The following is a 10230-nucleotide window of genomic DNA, read 5'->3' as shown; positions in this document are numbered from 1 at the left end:
TGCGAAACATGGATGAATTTTCCAACTCCAGCTTCCTTGGACACTTGAGCAATTGCTTGAGGAATCTTCACGTAAACATCTGCAAAATCAAAGTGTCTGGAAGAAAAAAAATAGAAGGATTGGTTAAGAACTCCAGACACAGGATCTCAAAGCCGGTTTTCATAACAGTACTGAAATTCATACTACTTAAACTTTTAAACAGCAATAATTTAACTTAAAGCTAAAATTGGCCAGGTGTAGTGACTCATGCCTCTAATCCCAGCACTTTGGGAGGCCAGGGCGGGTGAATCACTAGTGCCCAGGAGTTCAAGATGAGCCTGGGCAACATGGTAAAACCCTGTCTCTATTTCTAAAAAAATATTAAAAAAAAAAAAAAGTGTTTAAGCCACAATTTTTTTTTTCTTTTTTTGAGAAAGAGTTTCACTGTTGTTACCCAGGCTGGGGTGCAATGGCGCAATCTCGGCTCACCACAACCTCCGCCTCCTGGGTTCAGGCAATTCTCCTGCCTCAGCCTCCTGAGTAGCTGGGATTACAGGCATGCGCCACCATGCCCAGCTAATGTTTTGTATTTTTAGTAGCGACGGGGTTTCACCATGTTGACCAGGATGGTCTCGATCTCTTGACCTCGTGATCCACACGCCTCGGCCTCCCAAAGTGCTGGGATTACAGGCTTGAGCCACCGCGCCCGGCCCTAAGCCACAATTAAAAAAAAAAAAAAAGTTTACAGGTCTGCTCACTGTCATTACACAATTTAAGGCCTACTCTAAGTTATAATAAATCCAGTAGACATCATATTCTGCACTATCAAGGAACCCTGACACTGAGGCCTTTTAAAGAAACCTGGCTATATTGGTTGCTGGGGAGGAGGGAAGGGTTGGGAATCACTTTGTACCCCTGGGACTTTGTTTCCCTCAAGGGAAAAAGAAGAAACCGAAAATAGCCAGTGAACAATTTCATTCAGTAACCTTAACTAAATGTTTACTCTGTACCATACACTATGTTAATCACCAGGGGGGATAAAAAGCTGAATAAGACCTCCAAGTCAACAAAGAATTTATAAAATATTTGATAAGAAAGACGTATATTAAAAACTAAGTCAAACTTTAATTAATGCTAAAAAATGAGCTGTAAACAAAGTGTTGTGGACTATAGGATTAAAACATTATTTGCTAATCATCAACCCACACAAAGAACTGTTCAAATTAGTCCTCATGCCATCTCCAATTAACAATGCAGAAAAGACGTCTAGCACACTGTCTACATAAGAAAAAGCAATGTTCGCAGGGCTGAGTGGCCTTAGACATTTGCTTCTCCTGTTGATCTGTGGGGCTGAGGTCTGGAGAGGGTGAAAGATGATGCAGGAGCTGGAGGGGTGAATGGCTGGGGGCTATTCAAGGCCAGTAGGATGAGATCCAGATTGTGTCTGGAAGCATTTTAGGGGTCCTGAGGATGGAGTAAGGGATGAGGGACCACCAGAGAATCCTGAAGGAGCAAGGCAGGCAGAGAGTGATCAGGGAGAAGTAAGATCGTGGAACGATCATTTATATCCCATGCACGTGTCAGATGCTCTCTGCACTCACTCAGGTCTCACAGTTCTGAGCTATGAATCCATAGTCACCAATACCTAGAAAGGTCCATTTTACAAAGTGGGGAACTGATGTTGCGAGAGAGGAAGAGTCTTTCCCACAGTGCGGCTGAGTGGTAGAGCCAGGTCTTGCTTATGTTTGCAGCCTGTCTGCCTCCTCTTGTGTTATTCCGCTTAGTCACACATAGTATCAGCCGCTTCCGACCAGATTGGTAATAATCTGGGGTGGAGAAAATAACTGAGGCATTTGCCCATGTCCTTTGGGTATCTGTTGGGCTGGGGCTCAGGTGTGGCGGTTGTGTGAGGCTGGGCCCAGATGGAGAGCTGACCGCGTAGGCTATCCGCGTCCCTCTGGAGAGTTCCGCTTCCTGTCCCGTGGCCTTTACCCCAGTGGCAGACAGGCCAGCACATGCTAGGGGGCTGGTTCTTGAGTATCTCACTCTACTGAGAAATTAGGTGCTGACAACATATCCCTGCTGAGAACTAGTCAGAGGCCCCAGGAAAAAGGGCTGGGCTGAAGGGTGGTCCTCACCCTACAGCAGGGAACAGGGAACAGGGGTACAAATCAGTTCACGTGCCTGAAGGCCAGGACCTGAACAGGGGAGTCCCTGAAACACTGGACTGACTCACCTGGACTGAGGTCAGGGCAGCCTTGCCCTGCTCCAGTCACACTCAGGACTGCACCTGCGTGTGTGGGCACTGGAACTGAAATCCAGATTGAGGGGCTGGGCCTGAGATTTTGTGGCTAGAAGGGGCCCACATAACTCAGGTCCAGGGAGGTGAGTGACCTGCCTAAGACTGCAAGGCTGTTAGTGGCAAAGCTAAGGACTGAGGCTCCTCCAACTCCAGGTTACCTTGCTGCCTTCTCAGGAGAGTGAAAAAAACTACTCCTTTCCCAGAGGAAGCAGACATGTACCTAACTGGACAAGGCAAGACTCACTTAAAGATGAGGGCTGTGAAGCCAGGCACAGCAGCTCACGCCTGTAATCCCAGCACTTTGGGAGGGCGAGGCAGGTGGATCACTTGAGTCCAGACGTTCGAGACCAGCCTGGCCAACAGGGTGAAACCCCATCTCTACTAAAAATACAAAAATTAGCTAGACGTGGTGGTGCACGCCTATATGCTTCTCGGGAGGCTGAGGTAGGAGAATCACTTGAACTGGGGAGGTGGAGGTTACAGTGAGCTGAGATCACACCACTGCCTGGGCAACAGAGCAACACTCCATCTCAAAAAAACAAAAACAAAAAACGATAAGGGCTGTGGCTGCTGAGTTCCATCATCCACAGTTCAGAACCCAGGTGGTCGGGAATAACCCACACCTGTTTGACTTCTGGGATTCCTGGGTTCTCTCACCACTGGGTTCCCTTGACCCGGCCATACATCTTCACCAGCCTATGTAATGAGATGCAGTAACTGCACTGGGCTAAGACACCAGTGCCTGGTTGTTGGCTCAACTGCATCTCTCTGCTTGTTGACCCACTGGACAAAACCTCCTCCTCCTCTTCAAGCTACTCGTCCATGAGAGACAGGGGAGGAGCCTCCCTTCCCTGAGAGGACTGAGAGCCTAGGTGTGTCTTTGTGTCCTTACCAACTGAAAACTCAAGATTTTTATAAAGAGAAAACCATTATCAGACTCTCCTACACATTTGTCATCATTAAGTTCCCAAGAGGAACAGAGTGACCCATTTGGCTGGGCAAAGCAAGAGTGAACATCTTGAGAAATGTGAGCTCCTCATACCCTTCCAGTGCTGCTCAGGTTCCAGGTTAGTGTTCTCCTCTAGCCTCCTTCCCTGGGCTCAAATTCTCAACTGCTGTGGGTGAAGAGTTTGTGGAACACTGCTGACCAGAGTTCCTCCCCTCTGAAGGCCTGTGTAGGGTTATCTGAAGGTGTTTCCACCCACAGTGCAGGAAAGAAACTCTGTGGAAGGCGCAAGGGGCAGCAAGCCCTATAGGCACCCGTGAGAGATGCCCGACACATCCCTGAAGAGCAAAGTTACAGCAGGATGTGAGGGGAGAGCCAGCGAGGCAGGTGCTCATGTTCTCACGCCCCAGCCTAGCCCAGCCAAGTGCTGATGACCCGCACCTGCCAGTGCTGACGGTCCCACTATCCGTACCACGGAGATGTGGGCTTGAACGCTGAGGTATGAAGGCTACATGTGGAAATGAGGAAAAGTGAGAGGGTAACTTCAAAGGAGACAAGAGAGTTTAATTGAACAGGAAAAGATCAAAAGTACAGCCAGCATTCCACTTGGTCTTTTTTCCATTCTCCTTTATTCCATAAACACCTAGTTACAAGTTGCACAAATCAAAAAATAAGGGTGTAGGGAAGAGTCTTGTGATGTATGTGGGCAGGAGGAGGGTGAAAGAGTTGGGAACCAGTCTGCTCCTTTCACAGCCCTGGACAGGGCTACAGCCCCTCAATGGGGGCTCTGAGGAAGAGGTGGGCAAAGATCCAGGGTAGCTGAGGGATGGAGGAGGCCCCTAAACCCAGAGCTCACCCCAAAAGACCCTTCAATGCATGGCAGGAATAGAATGCGAAAGCTGAGGGCGTTTGATTTGAAGACGGAGTGGCAGAATGAAAAATCGTTAGTAGATGCAGAGGCGGAGTCATCATGGTAAGGGGATTAAAGAAGGAAAGGAAAAAGTAGGGAAAGGGTGCAGTGAAAGGTTCTCCCTGAGACCCCCAGGGAGAGGTGGGGGCCGGCTTGCCTGATAATTTACTATTAAATTGGGGATGGGATTCAGAGAGGAAAAAGTTATTTCAGGGGATGATTTCTCAGCCTCTCAGCCTGTACCTGGAGGGGGAAAGAGAGAGGAACACAAGTCAAAAGGACAAAAAACTTACATAACGGCCAGGAGTTGGGGTTTAATCTCCGATTCCAGTGAGAACATTGTTCTCTTTCCAGCCAACTAAGACTTGTACTGTCAAACGCAGCTCCTATGGGAGCCCGGACTGCGCCTGCCTCCTGGCAGAGGACCATCTGCAGGTGCACCCCCGCCCTCCTCACCCTGTTACTTACAAGAGAGGCTGAGGGCCCAGGGCCCTCACCAGTCATAGCGGCGGGACTGTCGAGAAGGGGAGTCCTCAGGTCCCTGGATGGCCAGGCGGGGAGGTCCCTCTGCCCTTCGTCCCCCCGCCCCTGAGGACTCAAGCCGCCGAAACTCCAGGGGGCGCTGCTGCCGGAATCGGGACGTCTCCCGCCGCCACTCGTCATCAAACGCTGCGGCCTCACCTGGAGAGGACAGAGTAGACATGAGGACTGCGTGCAGCCTCACTCCTGGAGGCCGATGCGCGAGCCAGCCACAGCTTCTCCGGCCACAGCCCCGAAGGCTGAGTGTGTGCGCAGGGATGTGGGGCGGCAATTCCATTAGCTCTTTCGGTTTCTAAACGGTCCCGGGAAGCCACTGGTAGGCCTAAGGTGGCCTACTGGAGGAAGAAATCAGAATGAGATTATTCTTCAGGTTCATAGTCCTAGGTGCACACTAGGTACTTAGTAACTGCGGATTTGAAAAAGAGAAAGAGAGGAGAAAGAAAAAAATGGATCCAAATGGAGAAGGGTGTAACACTACCAACACGGAACCTCGGGGACAAAGTCAGCCCCTCACAGTGAGGACACTGCCAGCACCTGACTCAGCCCCACCTACACAGCCCGAGCTGAGGAGGCTCCAAATGCGGTAAGAATATGGGGCTGACAGCTGGACGCGGTGGCTCATGCCTGTAATCCCAGGACTTTGGGAGGCCGAGGCAGGTGGATCACCTGAGGTCAGGAGTTTGAGACCAGCCTGGCCAACATAGTGAAACCCTGTCTCTACTAAAAATATAGAAATTAGCTGGGCGTGGTGGTACGCGCCTGTAATCCTAGCTACTTGGAAGGCTGAGGCAGAATTGCTTAAACCCAGGAGGCGGAGGTTGCACTGAGCTGAGATCATGCCATTGCACTCCAGTCTGGATACCTGGGCAACAAGAGTGAGACTCCGTCTCAAAAAAAAAAAAAAAAAAAGCAAAAGAATATGGGGCTGACCCAGAGCTTTGCCCAGAAGTTTATGGGGTAGGGAAGTCTCCTATTAGGGGATGCCAGCCGGGAAGCGGGAGGGAGGGCTCACTCTCATCCAGGTTGATATAGTCCTGCCGCTCCTCCTGGTCCCCTGTGCGCTGGTTTCGGGAGCGCTGGAGGATGTGAGCCCTGTCCCGGATGTGATGCCCGATGGACATCTGTTCCAGTCCGCTGTCTGAATCCCGAACAGTCCTCCGTGTCTCCCGGATCTGGGATGAGGCAGAACATGGCACACTCAGCCACCCCTTCCAAAGCCCTGGCTACACCATCTCAGGATAAACACACCACCCACAACCCAATCCGAAAAAAGCAGCCAGGGATTCTGCGGGTACCACTCAATCCCACATTCTCCGGGATAGGACGGCTCACCCCGCCTGGTGCCGAGCGCATCTCTGATGTCTCTTGGTAAACCTTGGGGGCACCATCGCCGGTATTGGAATAGGAGATGACAGTAGAAGATGAGAAGGTCTGCAATTGCCTCCAGCTGTCATGTGTTCCTAAGGACAGGGTAGGTAGGGGAGGGCTGAAAGGGGAGGCATCCCCCCTGGTGAAGGGTTTTCACCCTTCAGCTCCCTGTTCTAGCCTGTATCTTTCTCACAAAATGTAACAACTGAAAAAACATCAGGACTCATCGTTACCCTCCCAAATTCCTCTGAGTCCAATCACAAGCAAGAAGGACCAGAAGAGACAGAGACTTAATTGTATGCTACATAAAAGTGCTGCTGCTGCTTCAGGCAGGCATGACAGCAGATACAGGGTCCCAAGGCTCTCTGCTTCAATTACTTTACCCAGTACTGTACTCTTCACTAGCATACTGTCTCCCTCTTGCCTTAGAGGATTCAAGGTGTTGTCAGCCATCACCAAGGGCAAGGCCAGGGAAGGGTGTGGGGCAAGGCTCACCATGTTACCAATCATGTCGTTCATCATCCCAAACATGTCCATGAATCCACCCGACTGGAGGAAAGAGATGGAAAATAGAGTCAGGAAAGCAAAGTCAGTGTTCAGAGCTGATCCTGTTGAGGAACCCACAAGCCACATGGCTGCACATTTCCTTTCTCGTCTTCCTTCACATCTAGCAAGTAGTCTTTCTCATTCTCCCTTAACAGAACCAGAATATTCATGTTTCTCCTCCAGTAAACTGCTGACCCCTCCTCAGTCTCTATGACTGCTCTGATCCAATTTTCCTTCTCCTGCCTACTGTATTCCTCCATCTTTAGGAAGCAAGGCAAAGTTAATGGATTCTAAACTCTAAAGAGATAAGGCAAAGACCAGGTTTTGCTAGACAATTACATCTTCCTAATGAGTATGAACTTCTAGGAGTACAAGAGTTAATAACATCTTTTCTTTTTTCTTTTATTTTTTTTTTTGAGATGGAGTCTGGCTCTGTTGCCCAGGCTGGTGTGCAGTGGTGAAGTCTCAGCTCTCTGCAACCTCTGTCTCCTGGGTTCAAGCGATTCTCAGCCTCCAGTGTAGCTGGGACGACAGGCATGCACCACTATGCCTGGCTTTCTTGGTATTTTTAGTAGAGACGAGGTTTCACCATGTTGGCCAGTCTGGTCTCAAACTCCTGACCTCAAGTGATCACCCGTCTCGGCCTCCCAACAAGAGTTAGTAACACCTTTCGCCAGGTGCGGTGACTCACACTTGTAATCCCAGCACTCATGGCTATAATCCCAGCATTTTGGGAGGCTGAGGCGGGCAGATCACTTGAGGTCAGGAGTTCAAGACCAGCCTGGCCAATATGGTGAAACCCCGTCTCTACTAAATATACAAAAATTAGCTGGGCATGGTGGCTCGTGCCTGTAATCCCAGCTACTCAGGAGGCTGAGGCAGGAGAATCACTTGAACCCAGGAGGCGGAGGTTGCAGTGAGCTGAGATCGTGCCACTGCACTCCAGCCTGGTGACAGGGTTAAAGGGCTTTAACCCACAGGGCTCCTAGCACCCAAAAGGCTCAGAGCTTTGTGAACGTCACGAAAAGAAGATTCTGGGGTTACCCATGAAACTATTCGAAAGAGGCAAATTTGGGAATAATATCTAAGGGTAGAGAGTGTGTCTGAGATGGAAGGACAAAGGGAGATGAGGACTCACCATTCCCAGCATCCCAAAGGGAGAGACAGCTCCAGTCTACAGGAACACATGAGGAAAAGAAATTAGAGACTTCATCCTATCTCCTTACAATCCCAAACCAGGTCCATGGCCTCAATTTTTGTTTTCTGTCCTCTCGAAAGGGAGTCACAGAGCTCTTTTTCCTGACCCCTTCCCCCACTCCTAGAGCATTTCACTTGCTCAGTTGGCTGTAGGGCAAGAAAACTAAAGTGCTTTCCTAACCACCCTCCAACCTTTGGTTCTCAGGTGTGTCTCAGCACCGTTACCTGCTGCATCCTGCGGCTGGCAGGCCTGGTCCCTGGCATGTTGCCATCTGTGATGCTGAGGAAGGGGCTATATCCAAAGCCACCTGACAACATACGGCTCATATGCTGACGGTGAATAGCAAAGGGGTCCCTGTGAAGTGAGCACATAGTATGGATGGCAGAAGCACCAAGCTGTCAATCCCTCCACCACCCTGCAAAAAAATACGCACAGGGCAACAGTGACACCAATGCCTACTTCCTGCTAGGTGGTAGCGGGGTATCCAACCAGTTCCAACCATTCCCGGCAATGGGAACCCAGATGTCTGCCTGAACTGCTCGGAGATCTGGAGTGGGAGAGCTTGACGGGGAGGGAATACTCACATCAGGAACATGGGATCCTCAGGCTCCACATCCCTCATGAAGCGGAACATCCTGATCTCAGCTCCAGGGGGCTCCACACTGGAAAGGTGTGGAGGCTCAGATACTTGGAGGTGGCCAGGCTTTTGCACACCCGCTCAGCGTAAGGACTCTCAGGGCACTGGCCTTTCCCAAACCTTGTAATTGACCCCCTAAACTCCGGGGAGACCCTACTACAGGTGTTCCACACAACCCTCTAGGGAGAGAAGAGCTCTTCAAACCTCTCTCTCAATTAGGGCCATGGAAAATTTTTCCAAGCCTCTGGGTTTCTCCCTCCCCCACTCAGTCATCCTCTTCCCAAAGCTCTGGCCGGTTGCATACTCTCCCCTCCTCCTCCAACGTCACCGTTCTAGATGAGAATCCCAAGTGCCGGTCCTCCGTCCCATTAATGACCCCAGTCACCCGCCCCGTCCTTACACCCAGGCCTCCCCCAGGCAGGCCTCACTATGCCCCCTGCGCCCGTCTGCGGCTCCCCCAGCTCCCGCCTCCCTGCCAGGCGAGCAGGAGAGGTAGGCCTGAGCCTCTCCTCTCCCGGCCCCGCATCCCCGGCTTCCAGACCCTGCAGCCCCGCGGGCCCGCTCCCATTCCTGGCTGCTCGCTCAGTCTGAGCCTCACCAGTGCCCGATTTGGGCTCAGCGGCCCATCCGGCCGGTTTCGCTTCCCGGTGCGCTGCAGGGTCAGGGTCGCGGCCCGGGACGCGGGGATTGGTCCGAGCTCGAGCTCCGCGGCCTCCCGCGCCGCCTCCTCCCACAGCTGCCACCTCCGTACCCCCCCGCGGCCTACGGAGCAAGAACCTCGGCCAGGCCCGGGCGGAAGTGACGTCATCATGCAACCGCCCACCCGGGGCCGGGCCGTGGGAGCCCCGCCCACTAGCGTGGGTGGTGAGACGCCTGTGGCGGCGTCCCAGGGGTTAGGGGCCTGGGGCTAGGGGCCAAACTCAGGGGAGCGGCGCCTGAGGCCGGGCGGGGTTCCCTTTGCAGGAGTAAGGGGAGTTCATTAGTAACCCGGATTTGGGTTCTGTGGACTGGAAGAGGCTCGCATAAGGCTCGGGGGGAGGAGAAGAGAAATCCATTCTTCGGGAGGGACCGCGTTGGGGGTTGAGCTAAACTGGAGGACTAGGGCAGGGTCTCTGTGGGCGACCGGGCGGGGCGGATCCCTGGGGGAAGCTTTAAGCAGACTACTGGAGAAGCGTTCTACCCTAGAGGGAGGATGGGCAGCTTTCCTGCGGGTGAGGGGCTTGGGCCTGTCCCCCCTTGAGGAGGAGCGTTCCTGGCAGGGCGGAGTCCCCGGAGTGACGAAGAGGAGGAGGTGAAACTCTCCAGCCCGGATCTAGTTAGGGCTTCAGAAAATCCGATGGGGCAGAGAATCCAGGCTGCGGGATTGGCCGCCAGATGGCGCTCCCTGGCCAGGCTGGAACCCGAGGTCCTTGAGAACTGGCTTTGGAGAGGGACTTGGACCCTTCCCCTTTACCCATCTGTGAAGGGTTGGACCAAGAAAAAGGCTACAGTTCTGAAGTCTATTAGTTTAATGCCAATCTTCCCTTCCTTTTACTCTAATTCTTGCGTCCTCAAGAGTTCCCAGTCCTGCACTGACCTTTCTTGCTTGCTTTCTTAGGTCAAAGGTCTAAAGGTTTTGGGAAGAAAGGAGTGGAGAGCTCAATTAACCTGAATCACCCAGGGGAGGAGCTAAAACGGGACCCAGGAGACCTGCCTCCAAGGCTAGAGACTGATACTTTGACATACTAAATGTCTTGCATAAAATCTGGCTCTGCTGGAGAGAAGGGCCCTCCCACTTGGGGTCAAGGGATTTGGACTGTCTAGC

General features: G+C 52.1%; 1 protein-coding gene across 1 annotated transcript; it reads right to left on the bottom strand.

The window, feature by feature from the left end:
- Positions 1 to 3839: 3839 nt before the first annotated feature.
- On the bottom strand, positions 3840 to 9209 carry MLF2 (myeloid leukemia factor 2). The gene is given in 10 exon segments (XM_017517046.2): positions 3840 to 4380; positions 4606 to 4818; positions 5690 to 5849; positions 6010 to 6110; positions 6113 to 6137; positions 6541 to 6594; positions 7730 to 7765; positions 8014 to 8143; positions 8374 to 8451; positions 9025 to 9209. Coding segments are annotated over 8 exon segments (744 nt in total). The 5' UTR covers positions 8424 to 8451; positions 9025 to 9209; the 3' UTR covers positions 3840 to 4380; positions 4606 to 4630.
- Between the last annotated feature and the right edge of the window lie 1021 nt (positions 9210 to 10230).

Source organism: Cebus imitator, unplaced genomic scaffold, assembly GCF_001604975.1.
Source record: "Cebus imitator isolate Cc_AM_T3 unplaced genomic scaffold, Cebus_imitator-1.0 Scaffold614, whole genome shotgun sequence".
Taxonomy (NCBI): domain Eukaryota; kingdom Metazoa; phylum Chordata; class Mammalia; order Primates; family Cebidae; genus Cebus; species Cebus imitator.
Note: the sequence above shows the minus strand (reverse complement) of the source record. Positions and strands in the feature narration are given on the sequence as shown.